The sequence below is a fragment of the Protomyctophum parallelum genome (genome assembly GCF_964188405.1).
Source record: "Protomyctophum parallelum genome assembly, chromosome: 17".
Classification (NCBI taxonomy): Eukaryota; Metazoa; Chordata; class Actinopteri; order Myctophiformes; family Myctophidae; genus Protomyctophum; species Protomyctophum parallelum.
Genome location: NC_139719.1, coordinates 22,598,712 through 22,619,143, shown reverse-complemented (window position 1 = coordinate 22,619,143; position 20,432 = coordinate 22,598,712). Strand labels below are relative to the sequence as shown.

The 20,432-nt window shown below is 43.7% G+C and overlaps 1 protein-coding gene across 17 annotated transcripts in view; it reads left to right on the top strand.

Moving 5' to 3' along the window:
• Positions 1-6: 6 nt before the first annotated feature.
• Positions 7-20,432, top strand: part of LOC310875129 (uncharacterized protein) — an 86,026-nt gene continuing 65,600 nt past the window's right edge. For 15 of the 17 annotated variants that reach the window (XM_083788227.1, XM_083788226.1, XM_083788225.1 and 12 more), the window contains exons 1-10: positions 7-17; positions 1,072-1,095; positions 6,093-6,191; positions 7,245-7,343; positions 9,565-9,663; positions 12,011-12,208; positions 13,313-13,411; positions 14,792-14,890; positions 17,099-17,197; positions 18,607-18,804. In XM_083788227.1, coding sequence (XP_083644353.1) covers positions 1,072-1,095; positions 6,093-6,191; positions 7,245-7,343; positions 9,565-9,663; positions 12,011-12,208; positions 13,313-13,411; positions 14,792-14,890; positions 17,099-17,197; positions 18,607-18,804 — 1,014 coding nt within the window. In that variant the 5' untranslated portion in view covers positions 7-17. The remainder of the gene's footprint in view (positions 18-1,071; positions 1,096-6,092; positions 6,192-7,244; positions 7,344-9,564; positions 9,664-12,010; positions 12,209-13,312; positions 13,412-14,791; positions 14,891-17,098; positions 17,198-18,606; positions 18,805-20,432) is intronic. The other 2 variants (XM_083788232.1, XM_083788231.1) reach the window with 1 other exon arrangement.

Sequence of the window (20,432 nt, the reverse complement as noted above, 5' to 3'; positions counted from 1 at the left end):
CCGACGTGGAGTCCAAGGTATAGGCTCGTCTTTAACCCTGAGACCACGTTCTACAAAATGTCTTCTGAATCACGGGTTCTCAACGTTTTTGCCTGGGGACCCCGGAAGTGCTTTGGCTCGCGACCCCCGCCCGGCACCCCCTCCCACCCCCAATACAAACTGACTGAAATAACCTTAATATTAGAGAAAATATATCATAAATGAATGCTGAAACCAGATATAATCATTATGGAAAGTTTATGCATGTACTATGTGCACTATGTAAACTCTTCATTTCCATTTCCCAGCCATTCAATTGGGGTTGCATACTTAGTTTAGACTAGTCATTGGTTAGACATGGGTTAAGGTTAGGTTTAGGTGTGCAGAGGTATAGCAGATCCCAAGCACGATACGCAGCCCGGTTTTGAGCTTGTCGATCTGCTATTTTTGCTATTTTTGAATTTGAATCCTGAAAAATAAACATCTAATGATCTATGTGTCATAGTCTTTGTCTATAGGACAGGGACTACACAACCCATCAACCACTTTGTGCCAAAACAACACCAAGTTATTGAGTCAGTGCAGGTGTATGTATTTATTTCTGTACTTTCTCCCTCATTTGATGTTCTGTGCCATTGTGTTTTTTCACTGTCAGAAGTCTCACATGGTTCAAAAACTGTACAGTACAGGAAAGTACAGGAAAGGCGTTGCGGACAGGGTGTGAAAATGTTCTTAAGAAAGCTTCACCATTTCCTTTTTTTTACCTTTGACTTCACCATTCTGTACTAAACAGACATGCACATACAGTAGCTGTATCTCAAGGAGAGTTGTGCCTTCCAGTCCACTGTTACCATGAATCTGAAGCCACCTGCCTCCCTATTCCCTGCACGCACCCATCCTACAGCCTGGTGCAACCATAGTGGTGATGCAGTTGTTCGTTTGGTTGATGTTGTTGATGTTGATCTTTTGGTTGCTGTGGTTCACTAACCACCCCATTCTCTCCTCCTCCTCCTCCTCCTCCTCCTCCTCCTGCTCTTTCATCTCTCCTACCCCACCCCATCCCCACCCTCACCCCTCTCTGCCCCATTCTAGATGATGGTGAATAGAACAACAGAGGTATACCTCCTTAATCCGTAATCCACTTCACTTCACTTCACCAAACTTCTCTTCTCTTCTCTTCTCTTCTCTTCTCTTCTCTTCTCTTCTCTTCTCTTCTCTTCTCTTCTCTTCTCTTCTCTTCTCTTCTCTTCTCTTCTCTTCTCTTCTCTTCTCTTCTCTTCTCTTCTCTTCTCTTCTCTTCTCTTCTCTTCTCTTCTCTTCTCTTCTCTTCTCTTCTCTTCCTTCCCCCCTCCCTCCCCTCCCCTCCCCTCCACTCCCCTCCCCTCCCCTCCTCTCCTCTCCTCTCCTCTCCTCTCCTCTCCTCTCCTCTCCTCTCCTCTCCTCTCCTCTCCTCTCCTCTCCTCTCCTCTCCTCTCCTCTCCTCTCCTCTCCTCTCCTCTCCTCTCCTCTCCTCTCCTCTCCTCTCCTCTTCTCTTCTTATCCTCTCCTCTCCTGGTCACTCATGTTCACCACTTCATGCCAAAGGCCCCAAGCTGCTAGCATTAAATGCTAAGTCCTAGCTGTGATGCTTTTGCTTTGCTGTTGTTGATACTGCCTCACCTCTTCCCCTGCACTTGGACCCTGCATTGCTTGTTGTGCCCGGTGGCTTGCTTCACTTAACTGAAAACATCTTACATAATGGGAAAACAGCATTAGACTTTTTGACTGAGTTCTGGTTGTGTGTACTCAGTGAAAGCCTGAGTTTAAATTTAACCCTGAGAGTGTAAAAAACATAACTCTCAGTGATGTTAACACTCAGGGCTGTATAGCATGACAAGGGAAATTGTTACAAGCAGTTCTGTAGCCTAGGCGACATGTGTGCGTATAGACCGATTCACAGAGGGTTTCCTGGGTGCGGCCATTACTGAGGTGTACCATTGAGTGCAGCAGCACTGATTAGCTACACCTGGCCTACGGAGCACCTGCTCCATGGATTACACCTCAGTAATGGCCGCGCCCAGGGCACCCCTCTGTGAATCGGTCTATAGGCTATACACTTGCACGTGGTCAATGGATGAAATGATTAGCAGACACTAGACAGTGTACGCTTTTTTCCCCAAAACCTCGGCACGGCATATTACGTATATACCGTACTGTAGCGTATAGCGGTAGACTACACCACTGGCTACAAAACATTCATGTGCACTACAACCCCTGCCATCATAATTAAAAAATAATCCACAACGTGTCGCGATGTAACGCGTTGTGAGCTGGAAAGTCTCTGTTCAGTTGCTCTGCTCTTTTCCAATAGTATACCTACTGTATATATTGTATACAACTTGTCAAATGCCCAGTGCATCTTAATTCAGCATTATTAATTCAGCTACCAGCTATGTTGTCCAACATTAGATGTGTTGGTAAATCTGTTGTTTGTAACATACAAGTATAATTAATATTAACCCTAACATTTGTATTATTATTAACCTACCCTTCGCCCTGTCCTTAGTTGTCTCCACCAGGCCGAAGGCATGGGGAGAGAGTATGTTTTGCACTCCGTCCTTGTGTGTGTGTCTGTCCGTCCGTGTGTGTGTGTCTGTCCGTCCTTGTGTGTGTGTGTGTCTGTCCGTCTGTGTGTGTGTCTGTCCGTCTGTGTGTGTGTGTGTGTGTGTGTGTGTGTGTGTGTGTGTTTGTGTGTGTGTGTGTGTGTGTGTGTGTGTGTGTGTGTGTGTCCGTCCGTCTGTGTACAACTAATCTCCGGCACCGTTAACCCGGTTGATGCCAAACACTCCCTGGATGCCAATGATGAACCTCTGTCCAGAACGGCCTGTTATAGCGCCACCAGGAGGCCGACTTTTGAAAAACACATTTTTTTATATTCTGTTCTGTCCAAATCGTTACACACTATCTCTATAGTCATGTGTTCAAGCCGGATTTGTCTGATATTTCATATTTTATCCTAATTGGCTAACATTGGCTTTCAAAGTTGGCAGGATTGGCCCGTTTTGAACAAAAAGCCTCAAAACATGAACGCAGTGTGCAATTTACGTGAAATCTTTCACAGACTTTCCTACTAGGGTGAGGAATATATCCCACCCTTTTCACATTGGCCTGTTGTAGCATTATATATGTTATATGTTTTGCAAAACACATTTTTGGAACAAAATGCCTCAAATCATCCAATTAGCCCTTCACTAAATCCCATCCCAAAAAGTGATTGTCCAATGCCAATCCAAATATTTTAGCAACGGTTGCTATGCAGGTCAAGCTTTCTTCGCTGCTAACGTGCCTATTGGACAAGGATGGGTTGAGGGGCACGGTGGCCCTGGGTTCGATTCCCGCTGGGGAGGCTGTGGGTGCTGGCGGCGTGTTCTCTCCTCCACGTCATCAGTGCCCATACCCGAGGCGGGGTTGGCGAAAGGGCCTTTCTGTGTGGAGTTTGCATGTTCTCCCCGTGTCCCCTAGGGTAGGTACCCTCACAAAAACATGCAGTAATCCTGGTCTCTAAAACTACCTCCCCCTGGCCAGCCGGGGCGCCTGATGGAGGGGAAAGGAACTGGTCGGAATAACGTGTTTCTTCCACGGGCTACGCTTGGCTGGTGAAACTCCCCCCTGTCAGGTGAAAAGAAGCAGCTTGGACTCCTCATGCATAAAAGGATAGAAGGAAGCATGAGGTCAGTCCCCAGGTTGGCAGAGGAAGTGTAGCGCCCAGGATTACATTAGATAATTGACACTGGGTGAAAAAAAGTGGGTTGCAAAATCATGGGATAAAAATTATATATATATGTATATTATATATATATATATATATATATATATATATATATATATATATATATATATATATATAAAAAGACAAGGATGGGTTGGGGAGGGACTTAGTGAAGGGCTAATTGCCATCCAAGGCATAAGAAGAAAAAACCCTTTTCACATTGGCCTATTATAGCGCCACCAGGAGGCCACAACCTGACCTGCCCTGGTGGAGACCTGTGCCCCGAGGGGCACTTCATCTAGTTGTAGTTGATGTCTGTAATATGTCGTTGCTGTCTGGAGGAAACATCATAACTCAATTTTTGAGGTTTTTGAAAAAATCAGTGCTGTTGAACACCCTTTACGTCTGAACAAGAAGGCACTGGAGCAGCTCAGACGATTTAGGCCCTTGGTTTATTATAACAGGGTGCAAGTAAAAAGTGACAACGTTTCGATGTGTAAGTTACATCTTTGTCAGCTCATCAAACCCTTTACGTCTGTGTGTTGTTTCGAAAATATCAAACCAATGGAAAGTAGTAAATGCATTGGACAAAACCTCTTGACTCCATTGGACCCTCAAACTGTCTGCTAAAACAACTAACTCCACCACCTCTCTCCTTCTCATGCAAGTCATTGACAATATCTAAAGTCACAACACCAACTTTGATGAGGCAGTATTGCATCGTTTAAAAAATATATGGTTTTCTTAATTTCCTTAAAGATATATATTTTTCATTTCCTGAAAAATTTACATTTTGGAGTTATGTTTTGAGGATTCCTCCGGACAGAAACGATGTATAACTATTACTTTTGGTCTGTGTTGTCTGTATGTATGTGATATATGGTGATTCTAGCATTAGTTGTAATATTAGTCAGGGCACTCTGGTTGTTTACTAAAGTTGGCTTGCTACTGTATGTTGGTGATATGCACATGAGGCTTGTTGTATTCATTGTAATAATCAAAAGATAAATCAAGCAATCTGTACATTATCAACTGACATTATCATCATGAGGGTTCATGATGACTTAAGGCCTATTCATAGTCTGGATTTCCGGTGGTGAGGTGACCACTGCTCCGGTGGTGAGGTGACCACTGGAGCTGTAATAACGTGGAGCGGTGGTGAGTAAAAACAGAGAGAAGGGCTGGGGAGAGCGGTGGTTTGCTCTTCACCGCGGCTCAGTGACGTCATGTTGTAGTTCGGTGGTCACCTCACCGCCGAACATATTAGACTATGAATAACACTTCACACTGATTTTGTGCACACAGTGATTGCTTGTTTGAGTTCCACTTCATCTTAATGCCACTTAATGCCACTTCATCTTAATGCAAAACGACTATGAACATACCCTGGCGGGTCAATATTAGTGTCGACATTCGACTAAACCCTGAGTCGTTTACTATCCCGGAGAAATTAACGTTCTCTTTTGCCCTTTAGGTGAGACATGATCATGTTCCCAAACCACAATGACTGTAAGACTAACTAACTAACACAACCTTAGGTGGAATTATCTGAGAGCTTCAGAGGTCATAGAGAAAATGCTACCATAGGTTTACTGATACTGACAGTCAGGTAGATGCATTTTGAATGGCACACCTGTCTTTTCTCTCTTTTTTGGATGAAAAGTTTGTGGCAATGAAGGGAACATTGTGTAATGTTAGATTCATAACATGTGTTTGTTTGAGATGTGGTTAATTATACATCTTAACATAAGGAAAGATTAGTTTTTGTCCAACAGCAACAGTAGCTACTATTGCTAATCTGCTTACAGTAGTTGTCTTCTGCACACAGTTTTGAGGATGTTTTAAAAAACTACATTTTGTGTAGAGAATGCAATTGACAACTCCTAAACTGACGCAAGACATACCTTTTCAAGCTACAATCTGTAAGATGTATGTCCTACCCGGGACTCAAACTGGCTCTCATTTTTACTGCTAGGACAGAAAGCCTGTATCGTTTAGAGGAGATATCTGGTCGGGAGTGAAATTCAGCAAAGGTTTGTCAGGCTCGGGAATAAAACCTGTGAGTCGCTGTTCAGGCTGCTAATATGGTACGTTAATCACTAGGCCTTCGGTGTGTTCATTTTTTCTATCAGATTAGAGCTTTAATTTTAGGATAAATTTGTCAAGACGGCCTGTTCACGGTCAAGGCGCTGCCACATTTCCTGCCTGCATCACGCCCGCTACTTATATTATACCATCATGCTTTGCTTGTGGCCCGTTGCAACATGCTGGGGGGGGGGGGAGCTTTCAATGGCTGAGGGAGCTTGGTGATAGCGAGTAGTGACTTCTGATTTAATCTCTGTGTCTCTCTCTCTCTCTCTCTCAGAGTGGTTTTACGCCTCTCCACATTGCATCTCACTATGGGAACATAAACGTAGCGACGCTCCTGCTTAATCGAGGGGCAGCAGTGGACTTCAAGGCCAGGGTAGGTACCTCCTCCTCCTCCTCCTCGTCACATAAACTACACACACCCTCTGGATCTTCTTCATACCGCCAGACCAGTGGTTCTCAAAGTGGGGTCCAGGGAACCAGCCTCAGGGTTTCTTGCGTGGGTTCCCCAATGGACCCGAACAGGTCTTTTTCAACTAAATAACTTTGGTTCTAGAACTGGTTCCGTTCTAGATTCTTGCAACCTTGGTGCTTTCACTGAACCGATGGCGGGGAAAATAACCAAACCGGTTTAACCCAAATGGTCCCTCACAGGCCCATTTGCACACACTCATAGAGTTATAGGGATCCTAGAAATTCCTTGAAACACTGATTCTGAGACTTTTATTTTTATTATCAAGGACCCCCAGTTTGATATGCATTAGGCCACAGACCCCCATGAGATCTTTATTTCTTTTTATCTCTGGGAACCCAACCTAAAGGAAACACGAAATGTGTGTATGCATGATCGGAAGTCAAGTCCGTGGTGAGAGCAGTGGAGCTGTTTACATCAGTTCATTGACTCACCTGCGGAGGGGGCTAGTGAGCTGTGCATGCCATGCAGCCCTGCCCTACTACAGTATTGTCCCCAGTCTCTCTCCATTATGAATGATTCATGTTTCTCTGACCAGAGAATGAAATGTTCCAAACACTGGAATGTATTGAGATGCAGAGACCATGTTGATCCAAGCGTCAACACATACCTTGCAATGATGGGAACATCACCACATCAGCCATATCTGCCCATACCGATACGTCTGATCGACATCTAAAGTCAACGTGGGGCTTAAAACTGTGTGGAAACAATTAAAAAAATCTAAAAGTTATGATTGTTCATCAACTAGCATTCAAGTTTGTATTTTATTTTTAAAATTTCTGAGTTTGGTGTGTGCGTGAGACGTGAGTGCGTGCGTGCATGCGTGCGCATAAGCTTTTCTTATGTTACGAACTTATGATAAATAAGCAGATTTCTGCTTACTGTGTAAGTCTGCTAAATGCCTAAATTGTAAATTGATATATAATGCGTGCATGCGTGTGTCTCTCTCCACAGAATGACATCACTCCATTGCACGTGGCATCCAAGCGAGGGAACAGTAACATGGTGCGACTCCTTCTGGAGAGATCGGCCAAGATAGACGCACGGACCAAGGTACAAACACACATGCATGCACAGATAGACGCACGGACCAAGGTACAAACACACATGCACGCACAGATAGACGCACGGACCAAGGTACAAACACACATGCACGCACAGATAGACGCACGGACCAAGGTACAAACACACATGCACGCACAGCAGGCTCAAGAGGGAAGAGTCGGAAGACGGAGGATTTTGGAATGGTCAAGGTGCAAAATAACACAGAACCACAGAGCAGTGTCTTGCTAAATATAACATCTCTGCAGTGACAGTGGGTAATCCACCGCTTGGACTTTTTAACCCATTAAAATCAGGAAAGAAAATACTACTGCTACTACTAATACTACTACTACTACTACTACTACTAATAATAATAATAATAATACACTTTATTTACATTATATATCACCTTTCATACATAAATGCAGCACAACGTGCTTTACAGAACAGAAAAAAATCAACAAAAAAAACAGGCAGGCAGTAAAAACAATAAAACAATAGCAAACATTAACAATTGCAAACATAAAACTGCAGAAAGCACTCAAAAACTGAATAGGTGGGTCTTAAGCTGTGTCTTAAAGATGTCTACAGAGGGTGCCTGTCTGAGCTGTAGCGGGAGTTTATTCCAGGCCGTCAACCCGTACAAGCAGAATGCTGCCTCACGATATTTTTAGTAGTCAATTTTTCAGGCACTTCAAACAGGCCAGCAATGGCGGACCTGAGGGGACGGTTAAGGGCATATCTAGGCAAGCAGTCGTGGAGATAAGAAGGTGCAAGACCATTAAGAGCTTTATAAACAAGTACAATAATGTTATAACCAATCCTAAAAAACAATGAGGCTAAAACTGGAGTGATATGTTCTCTGATCTTAGTTTTAGTTAAAACTTTAGCTGACGCATTTTGGAGAATTTGTAGTCTGTCAATTATTTTCTTTGGCAAATTGGCAGGCCAGAAAAAAGAGCATTGAAAACAAAAGCGTGGATCAGCGTTTTGTTATCGTTTAATGACAGATAGCCTCTAATTTGTGCAATGTTTCTAAGATGAAAAATGGCGGTCTTGGTAGCCTGATTATTGTGATTCATGTGCGCATTGAAATTCAGTTCAGAATCAATAATAATTAATGCTGATGAGTTGCTTTCTACAGTCAGGTTACCAAGACAATGTATTATTGATTCTTTCTGCTCTCTATAACCTAGTGGTAAAATTGATTTTTACCACTTTAATCATTATTTTCTACTTTGGCTATTCATAAATCTTGAATATTTGTGCAAATCTTTTAATGTAATATGTATTTTTTTAAAGCGAGCATTTTCAACTTAGATATTTGCTTCTGGTGGATATTTAAGAGATGGGGTCGGCGGACAAATACATAATACATTTTTTCAGGTTTTCGTTTTTGTTGCATTCCTAAGCCAATTATTTGATGACCAGCAGTGGTTCCCCATGGAGACACAAAGGAGACTCTTTGTGGCTCCATAGGGAATGCAGCTGGTTATCACATTTTTGGCTTAGGATTGCGACAAAATATACCCATGAATTCAAGTCTCCATGGGATGTGTAATTGATGGAAGAATCCTTTAAAGACCTAGTGAAATGAAAAATACACACTTTTAGATTGGATTGGACAATGGATTGGATGCCAAAACAATGGGAAAATGTCCATCTTTGTGTATTTTTTTTATATCAAAAGTCCATAAAAAGCCAATTTTAATTACTTCCTTTGAACAAAAACGTGATGCGTGATGACATGGCGAGTGTTGCATGAATGAAAATGAAGCTTGATTTCATTCACCTTTGTTTCCCATATCTACACATACGGTCATCCAAACACAGCTGTTGTTGATTACAGAATGTTTTTAATCTCATTCAAGATGACACCCAGACATTACTCGTTTTAAAATTAATCAGCATGCTAAAATATGTATCTGAAAACATTATAGGTTAGAAATAAGATACATAGCAGCAAACTGGTAGAGCTGGCTGACTGGTGGAGTGATAAAAGTAGTGGAGTGGTAAAAGTAGTGGAGTGGTACAGATACAGTAAATAAACAAGCTCCAGTCTTTGTCAACATAATGATTTCATATGTCCACTGTGGTCATGTCATGAATATGACGAGGTGTTCTGATGATAGTTGGTGGGAAACCAACCCACCCCCCGTCGAGTATGATAACATGGCCACCGTCAGGTGACTGGTCTGTAACTGTTGTTGTGTGTCCACGTGTCCTGTAGGATGGTTTGACACCGCTGCACTGTGGAGCCAGGAGTGGACATGAACAGGTGGTGGAGATGCTGCTGGACCGAGGAGCTCCCATACTGTCCAAGACCAAGGTACACATCTAAAATACAGTCTCCCTGCTCCCATACTGTCCAAGACCAAGGTACACATCTAAAATACAGTCTCCCTCGCTACTCCCTGTGCATGTCCATGCACGAGACCGTTCTTTAAAGGGATTGTGACATTAAAAAAAAGGTTTTGGAATTGTTCTTATTTTTTGTAGGTTTTCTAATCTCAATTGCACCCAAAAAACATGAACTTTTAACATTCAGTAGATTTTCTGTGATCTGGGGTTTTCTGGCTCAAACAGGTGCTCTGATTTGCCGGCAGATTGTGATGTAAGATCCTGCAAATCCCATATATGTCAATGGGATTTGCCAGCATGCCTGTTTTCATTGTAGCTCAAAAGGCTTCCAAACCCCAAAGAAAACTTCAGACCACAGAAAATCCACTGAATGTTCAAAGTTCAGGTTTTTTGGGTGTAATTGAGGTCATAAAACCTAAAAGAAAAAAGAAAAAGAAATGAAAATGAATGTCATAAAACCTTTAAAGCACTGGTTCCCATTTGTGGGTCGTGGACACATTTGTTTTGGGTCCTTTAACTATTTGCTTCCCACATTGTTTTGTTAATTATTATAACATTTCAAAACATTTACGAAAATAAATATCTAAGAAAACAAATGTTTAAGAAGTAGTGAAACAGCCAGTCTACAAGCTCAATAGCTCATATGGCGGTGCGAAGCGACGCGTTTGTAGATCTGTCTAATTTCTCTTTTGGGACAGGCTATAAAGTTTGGGAACGACGTGCGTGGCCATCAACAACAATTTCTGGCATTGATCCATTGACTGTAAATTTCACAGTGAAAGTGAAGCAATTCACAAAAGTATAAAGGTCACAACAAATAGGTGAGCGGAAGCGATGTGACTGGAGGTGGCAAAGTCATTGACATTTTCTTCAACTTCAGCAAATTTCGCCTGCAGCACAAAACAATGACGATTCAGACAGAACTCTATAGCGTACACACAAACACTGCCTCACTGGTCGTTACACTTGGGCTAATAACTAGATTATTATAAAAAAAATAGCAGATTTACAATCTCAGAACGTGTCTCAATTGTTGTCAGATCGTAGGTCTGCTATTTTGGGCACAGAACACTGTCGTATGTCAAAGTACACATCAGGCAATGAGAAGCACTTGATGAGCCACGGTAAAAGGAACCCAGCATATAATATCCATGTATACAAAGCTTTACCAGATAACCAATTACAATACTATGCAGGTGTTCAAACCTATATGCGAGAGACAAGTTTATTCCCTCACTGTGTGTCCTCTGTGACCTCATAGAGCACAGAAGGCTATGATGTCACTCATTCATCCCCTGGTTCGCAGAACTTTTTATCTATGGAGTATAACATTGGGTTTCTTAAAATCGTCTCATATAAGAATTGTGGTCCAAAACAAACCAACGTTCTCTGGGGGAGGGCCCTTTTATCGTTTACAACAGTCAGTCACTCTTATCTCTAGCGAAAATTGTACTACATCAGCGGGCAGTAACATTAGCGATTTCTCGTCGTCAGTTGATGCTTCATATCCATACGAGTCACACCGCCACGATAATTTGTTTCAACACGCAGTCAGTTTTTATTTAGCCTCGGAAACCCAGACGTTCTTATTTCCAGGGAGAAAAAAAAAAGTCGATCACTCTGCTGATTTCTGATTGTCTGCACCTTTGTTAAATTGACGCACACATGCACACACGTACACACACACTCCTCTCTCTCACTGTCGCTCTAATTAATTAGTCTCATGTCGCAGCTGCGTCTAGATTCTCCCGGCAGATCCTGCCGGGAGCTGCCTATGCCATAGATTAGAAAGCATAGGTGGACCCCAGGCGAGTTCTTATTTGACGCAATATAAGATAAGTCTATCGGCATTCAGAAGGGGGTTAGAAAAAAAACGCAACCCAGACTTCGGTGCTCTATAGCAGGGGTTCTCAACCCGTGGGTCGCGACCCCTCAGGGGGTTGCCAAATTATTTTGGGGGGGTCCTCAAATTATTATTTTTTGCAACTTAATGGCTGGAAAATGGAAATTTTGCAGTCAGTTGTACAACACTATGGCATCCCTGGTGTCATTTATGTCCATGACATAATAATAACATAGCAGCGGGTAGGCTACTTGGCACGATTATGCGCGACCGCGACGCACCCCTGCCCCCCCACTCCCCAGCCATGCTGTCAGCTGGTCTGTGATAATAGCATCTATATGCCCTATAGAATAGCATCTTTGATTTCCCCCCCTCTCCCTCCTCTCTCTCCTTCCAGAACGGGCTGTCCCTGCTGCACATGATTGATTGATTGATTGATTGATTGCCCCCTCTCCCTCCTCTCTCCTTCCAGAACGGGCTGTCTCCGCTGCACATGGCGACGCAGGGCGACCACCTGAACTGCGTGCAGCTGCTGCTGCACCACGAGGCGCCCGTGGACGACGTCACCAACGACTACCTGACGGCGTTGCACGTGGCCGCGCACTGCGGCCACTACAAGGTGGCCAAGGTCATCGTGGACAAGCGGGCCAACCCCAACGCCAAGGCCCTGGTACGGACGGACGGAGGGAGAGAGTGGTGGGAGGGGGTGGAAGGGTGGGAAGGGAGGGCACAGTGGTGGAAAGTAACTAAGTGCATTTAGTAAAGTAATGTCTTTCTGAAATTACACCTCTGCATGGAGGAGAGTCGAGTGGCTGAGGAGTGGGGTTTTTGAGTTTGCGAGGGAGGGAGGGAAGACGAGAGGTTGCTCTTGTTGTCGGCACACCGGAATTTGTCAGAGCCAAATTCATTCATTCATTCATTCATTCATTCGTTCATTCCTTCGGGTGTCCTTGCAGAAAGAGAAGCTTGGCGCGACGAAAGCACCATTTACTCCACCATATGGGGTGTTGTGTGCACAGTACTGTATGTTAGCCTTTCACTAGAACAATTAAATTAACCACTTAAGCCCTGCTGTATACCTTCTTTCTGTTATTTTTGGCAATTATCGCCTGTAACGACAGAGACAGAGAGAGGGGAGGGGGAGAGAGGGAACTATAGGAAAAAGAATAGGAAACAGATGAGAAATGGATATAGAAGGAAGAAGAGGCTGAAAGAAAATGGGAGCAAACAAAGGCTGACTGATTTTTCTTTTCTTTTTTTCTTTTCTTCTTTTTTTAGTATTATTATTCTTTTTTTTGTCAGCCTTTTGCTTGGCAGAGGACAGCCATCCCTGTTCTGTAATGGGAGCAGCATGGGTGTGGTTAAGACTTGAGAGAGAGAGAGAGAGAGAGAGAGAGAGAGAGAGAGAGAGAGAGAGAGAGAGAGAGAGAGAGAGAGAGAGACCTCAAAACCCAGGGAGAGAGCAAGGGGCAGGGGGGGGGCTAGTCAGAGAGAGAGAGAGAGAGAGAGAGTTGTAAAGAAAAGTATCCATTTCAATGTAACATACTTTTTAAAGCCCACACAGCCAACTCTTTCCCTCACATGCTTGTCTGGTTAGCTGACAGAAGGCTGAAAAGACAGACAGGAAAAGGAGAGACAAACCTATTTTCCGACCCCAGGGTTCCACGACAGTCTCGCGTGGCGGGCTGCGAACCACGGAGCGTTTGTTGGTTCCGTATACTTTGGTTCTGTCCTTTTTTTCATCAGATGGTCTTTGTTTTTTTCCGTTTCATAGAATGGTTTCACTCCTCTTCACATCGCCTGTAAGAAGAACAGAGTCAAAGTGATGGAGCTTTTGCTCAAACATGGAGCCTCCATACAAGCTGTCACAGAGGTAGGAACGTGTGTGTGTGTGTGTGTGTGTGTGTGTGTGTGTGTGTGTGTGTGTGTGTGTGTGTGTGTGTGTGTGTGTGTGTGTGTGTGTGTGTGTGTGTGTGTGTGTGTGTGTGTGTGTGTGTGTGTGTGTGTGTGTGTGTGTGCGTGCGTGCGTGCGCGTGCGTAAGTCCTGCATGTCTACATATTTGTGGGTATATACCGTATCTGTGTCTTCACTTGTGGGCAAGTGAATGTGTATTTCTGTCTGTATGCTCGTTATCATTTGTGTGTGTCTTGGCAGCATCACAGTCAGCGCTATCTTCATTTTCTTTCATTTTATGTTTTTTTCAAATGAGCTTTTAGAGGAGCGCGGCCAAAGGAAGTGAACCTTTTTCCTTCTTTTGAACTCGGTGAAACATGCCAAAGCACCGCAGCAGCACAGAACAACCACAGACGGAACATGCTTCTGTCTTTTTTTTGGTTCACAACCTTCCCCATTCCAAGCCACAGTACTGTAAACACTGTGTGAAAAGATCTGTCCTCAGAAAGAATGACTGCACAGCTCAAATGTTTTTGATTAAACATCCTAACTTTGTCTTTGTATTAGTGGTACAGTATCTGATGTGATGGCGGTACACATACTATATTTCACCGTATGCATAGTCTCTAAAAGGTTATGTTCTAAAATCACATCTTTTTTCTTTTACCAAAATGAAACGGTCCATGTACGGGTGGTATAAGGAATGGGAGCCTTGCAAAGTCAGCCCCCAGATTTTGTTTCCGCTCGTCGCGTTCTGGCAAGGCTCTGTGGACATTTGCTCGGGTTGCGTTATACTCCGTCGATGTAAGTAGTCGATTGGATCAGGGTTTAACCAGTCAGAGCCACTGTAACCGCAGCGACGAAAACTCGACGGGTGAATCAAACTCCCACCGGATCCAGAAGTAGCCTCAACTATTTCTATATAGAAACATGGACTGGCCTCTTCAAGTGCAGTCATGGTCGTTGTTGTCATCATCTAAAGCTCGAGCAATAGTTTGCTTATTGGTCTGACTTCCAGCTGCTCAGTTGATTCTACAGGGATGTGTTCCAGGCTAATATCACGTATAGCAAAAAACGGAGCATTGCAAGATTCAGGCTGGCTGTGCGAGGCCAAAACGACTGGATTACTGAACATGCTGTAAATTGTAATATGCCAAAGAGATGATAGAGTGTAGAATCACTCATAATATGTGGGCACACTTTGCTAGTGACAGTGCATTTCACTTTTCATTTATCATTTGTTCTTCTCTTTCTCCCCCTCTTGCTCTACCCACCACTCTCTCTCTCTCCCTCCCTCCCTCTCTCTCTCTCTCCCTCTCTCTCTCTCTCTCTCTCTCTCTCTCTCTCTCTCTCTCTCAGTCCGGTCTGACTCCCATCCATGTGGCGGCGTTCATGGGGCACGAGAACATCGTCAGCCAGCTGACCAATCACGGCGCTTCGCCTAACACGACCAACGTGGTGAGTCTCTCCTGCAACGACCGCGACACTGACATGACTCGACTTGGTTGTCGATATATTATGATGTCCTGTCTGGCTGCTTCCCTTACCTCGGCACAAAATCTGGGTGGGAACCCCCTTTTGGTGTTTTAAACATTGTTATCATTTAGCTATTGAAAAATAGCAGATCTACAAGCTCATAGCGCGCCACCGAGTGGCGCGCTACGAGCTTGTAGGTCTGCTATTTTTGAAAAATCGTGAAAATATTTATTTCAGAAAACTGGAGGATTTAGAAAACGTTTTTTTTAATTTTGACGTCAGGCCTAAATAGACTGACACCACGGCGCGTATTCAGAGCTTCAAGCTGTGACTCCGCCCACCCCCGGGGGAAGTTGTGATTTGCTCTCGTTCACTGCAATGCAATTTGCGGCATTTCCAAAACAATATTGCGCAGAGTAGCGATTATCAAACGTATTTGCAATGCCATACGTTGAAAGATCTGTTGCCCGTGGACAAGGCACGCTACCTCCGCAAGTTAGATATTATCGGCATAGTTGTTTGTCCGTATGTGATTAAGGATTGGACCAAGTTGCATTGGCAGCCATAGAAAATTCTTACCCCGGGCTAAAACCGGATGTGACATTTGTTCCTGTCTAGCGTGGTGTCAGTCTATGGGTTAAACATCCAAAAACGTAGGAGTAGAATGATGTGCACGAATTTCTCGATAATCAATTATCTTACCAATTATTCGATTGATTACTTTTTCGATTGATTGATGAAGCGTATATATATATATATATATATATATATATATATATACACACACATATGCATATATACACTGTATAGAAAGAAAATCTTTCGTTGACTACCTTTTTTCACTGACGAAAACTGAATAAAGGAATTAATAGAAATTAAGCTATGATGACTGAAACTAAGACTAAATATATTAACAATTCTGCCAGCAAATAAAAACTAGACTAAAATGTTAGGGAGGGAATAGTGGAGAATATATCCAATAGAATCTCTACAGTTATTGTATTGATTGTTAAATTGTAAAATCAGCCATTAACATACGATGCCTACATTTGTCGACAAAATCAACTGTAGATTTCGTAGACTAAAATATTTAGTCGACTAAAAGTTGACTGACACTAAAACTTTTCAGATGACTAAAATATGAGTAAAACTAAATGAATGATTTCATTCAGAAGACTACGACTCAACTAAATCAAAATCAACACTGTGCCGATGACATCGTAGTCTTACAAGCACACGAGCTTAAGCTGTTAGCCTGTCAGTGCACGCCCACAGTCCAATAACGCTCCAATCAGCCTGTTAGCTTAACTCTCCAAACCACAGAGAAAAGGAGAGGGGGTAGTCGTGGGGGGGGGGGGGGGGGGGTAAAGGAAGAAAGGGAGGGAGAGACAGGAACAGAAAGAGAGGGTGGAGAAAGGAGAGAAAGCGGGTGAGAGATACTGGTCTGTTGACGAGGGGGAGAGAGAGGAAAAAGGGGAGAGCAAGAGTTAGCACAACTGGAATAATGTGATGGAGGGACAGGAGAGAGAGAGAGAGAGAGAGAGAGCATAACATGCACTCAACTGTTCAACCCTAACCGCTCGGTCGCCCACGCGGTGTGTCTGTGGCCACGTTACCGTAGAAACGGGGTATTAGGCGAGTCATTATGGTGAGCAAAGCAGAGCAGGGGGGGAGTCCGGGGTCCCTCTGTGTCTGTGAGTCTGTCTCTCGCTCTCTCTCCTTCAATCTCCCCTTCTGTCTGTCCGTCCGTCCGTCTGTCCGTCTGTCTGTCTGACTGCTCACATCAGCTCAGAGGCACAGCAGAGACAGAAATAGGCAGTGAGCATAGGTATGGTCGTGGCTGACTTTGTTTTGGAAGTAACACAAGTTTTGGAATTGGTTTCGGCGTGTTTGTGAGATAAAAAGAAGGACAGAAATACTTACTTAACTTTCTGGACAGAATGTGAATTAGTTAGTTGGTTGGTTAGTTAGTAGTTACTGTAGTTAGTTAGTTCTGGCAAGAAGCGTCTTGTGTGCGCGTACAGTATAACATGTGTGTACTCGATACTTCCTTATTCATTTGCATTTTCTAACATCTGTGCGTGTGCGTGTGCGTGTGCGTGTGTGCGTGCGTGTGTGCGTGTGTGTGTGTGTGTTTGTGTGTGTGTGAATGTATGTGTGAATGTGTGTGCCTGCGTGTGTGTGTGTCAGCGCGGAGAGACAGCGCTCCACATGGCTGCCAGAGCAGGACAGTCGGAGGTGGTTCGATACCTGGTCCAGAATGGAGCCAGAGTGGACGCCAAAGCCAAGGTACGAAGCCTGTGTATGTGATTGTGTGTGTGTGCGTGCGCTCGCTCGCGGTGCCCGCATGCGTGAGCGTTTGTCTGTGCCAAATGACACAGTAATTATACAGTTAGTGTTTGGGTGCATGTATGTTGGGGTGTGTTTGTCCGTGGGGGAGTGAGTGTGTCTCAGGAGGACACGTGTCTAATGACTCTGTTATTAGTTCCGTAATTCTTATATTCATGCGTTGGTTTATCCACTGTGGAAACAAACGGGGACGCTGTCATCAAACTACAGTACCACCCACAACTAAATACAGCACAAAATGCATGGTCGATTGGACAGATTTTTGTGGGGGGGGGGGGGGGGGGGGACACACACACACACACACACACACCGAGTAAAGACCCCTGGGGGACCCCCAGACAACAAAGCTTATAGGGTTTAATAAATGGTCAAATACAAATCACTGTTGTTGTTTATACTTGCAAAACATATCAGAGTGAAGATGTGGCCAAATTCTCGTCAAGGCCTATTATGTATTATGTATAGGTGAAGAAAAATAAAACAATTTCCGACTCCACTTATTATCCCATCAGAGAAACGTTGCAGCACGCTTAGTGAACAGGTACGAAAGGGTTTTTAATTAATAATTAACAAGGGGGTTTTTAAATGACAGCTCAGCAAGGAGGAGGACCTCCGGCTTCAAAGTGAAACGTTGCAGAATAGGATAATCCAGTGTGATGATGGTAATCCGAAGCATTTATCCAGCATTTATCTAGCTGCTATAAGCAATAATAATGACCTTTTTAATTAATTGTTTTTTTTGTATTCAGACAGCCAGCAATGGGTAGAACGCTCCCAACAAAAATGTAGTCTCTGGCCCAGGCCGTAGCGTAACGGTCTGGGCACCGGACTGGTGATCCAGTCGCGGTGTGCCGCGGGTTCGACTCCCGGACCCGACACGGCCTTTACCGCATGTCATCCCCCCATCTCTCTCCCGTTTCCTGTCAGCCTACTTTCTATCCCTTAAAAAATCAATAAAGGCGTAAGCCGCAAAAAAATATCTTAAAAAAAAAAAAAAAATGTAGTCTCTGTGACACATCTAGGGGCCGCAATCTGCATTCATAGATTTTCCTAGAAGCTTTGTCATTGGTCGATTTGCCTGTCTGCTTCCTGATTGGTTAGTCACTGCGACCGGGTTTCTTTTTTTCCCGACCAATGACAAAGCTTCTAGGAACATCTTTGAATGCAGATTGCAGGCCCTAGATGTGTCACAGAGACTACATTCTTTTTGGGAGCGTTCTACCCATTGCTGGCTGTCTGAATACCAAAAAGAAAAAAGAAGAAATACTGTAAACGGCATAAAAAACGCATGAGAAACATCAGAACAAACGTATCAGTCTGCAAGGACCCCTTACTGTTGTGTTCTCCAGGACGACCAGACCCCGCTGCACATCTCCAGTCGCCTGGGGAAGCCGGACATCGTGCTCCAGCTCCTGGCTAACGGAGCGTGTCCAGACTCCATCACCAGCTCCGGCTACACCCCGCTACACCTGGCCGCCAGGGAGGGACACAAGGACGTGGCCGCCGCACTGCTGGACCAGGGAGCCTGCCTGGACGTCACCACTAAGGTATATATACACAGTCAGTGGTGGGAAGAGTACTCAAATGATTTACTTCACCCATTTTGAGCCGGGAACCCCTTTTGGTGGTTACATACATTATGTTATAATTTTAGCTATTGAAAAATAGCAGATCTACAAGCTCATAGCGCGCCACTGAGTGGCGCGCTATGAACTTGTAGGTCTGCTATTTTTGAAAAGTCGTTAAAATGTGCCTCAAATCTTTCCGAAAATCATCAAAGTCATGATTTAGAAGGTTTTTTTTCTTTTTTCGATGTCAGGCCTGAATGGGTTAATTAAAACTATCAATACTGCAATGTAAAACTACTCTTTTACAAGTAAAAAAGTCCGGAATTCAAAGTGTACTTGAGTGAAAGTACAAAAGTATTGGCATCAAAATGTACTTAAAGTACCAAAAGTAGAAAGTACTCACTATGCAGAATGTGTCGCATCACGATGCACTGTGAGCGTTATGAGCTTGTATATCTGCTATTTTTGAATAGCCAACTAATGTGCTACTGTATAACTCTAAAATGACACAGATGCTTTCCCAGGTTGTAATGGGTTAAGAGCTGTGGCCGATTCTAAATCAGTAGTTTTCAAACTTTTTAATTCATCTAATAAATTCGGAATTAATCAACATTTTTCACACTTTGTGCTATTTTTGAATTGCCAGCACTGAAATCTAAATTGTCTCAGATGCTTTCAGATGCTTTAACTGGTTAATACTTCGTCATACAGCGACGCGTTTCTGAGCTTGTCGTTTTGAGCTTGCTATTTGTTTTTGCTTCTTTTGAAATGGAGTCCTGAAAAGTAACGGTTAGCAACCGTATCATTACATCATTACTCATATGTGCTCTTTAATGGCCGGCCTCTGGTGTTATTGGAAGAACTGAGGGCTCTGGGGACAACGTACAGTATGTGGTCACACCGCCCTAACCCTAACCACACACACACACACACACACACACACGCGTGCGTGTGCGGACACGCACACACGCACATGCACACGTATACACACACACACACTCATGTGCACACGTGCACCACTGGGCGCGTGTGGGCAGCGAGAGTTGGTTTCAGAACTTTGAGGTTGTCACCGCTCTGTGTTGCCTCATAACTGAAGAATCTGTGGCGTAATATACCTCGCTCTCCCTCTCTCTCTCTCTCCCTCTCTCTCTCTCTCTCTCTCCCCCTCTCTCTCTCTCTCCCTCTCTCTCTCTCTCTCTCTCCCTCTCTCCCTCTCTCTCTCTCTCTCTCTCTCTCTCTCTCTCTCTCTCTCTCTCTCTCTCTCTGGTTTTCATCATAGTCTGACTGCAGAATAACCCCCCCCCCCTCCTATGTTGTAATGACTTAACCCTTCAGAGGACATTGATGTGGCTGTATGTTAAAATAGCAGTGTGTTATTACAGTGGTTTGACCTTGTGCACAACAACTTTATGGAACTTTTACTACAAAAAGTATAATTATTATCATTATTGTTAGTATATATATATATATATATATATAGTATATATAGTATAGTAGTATAATAGTAACAACATTTTGTTGCTGTTAGGAAACCTAACACCATTTTTGAGGTTTTTGATTATTTTTCTTTTCATAAAGATTTTTCATTTCCTGAGAAATGAACATTT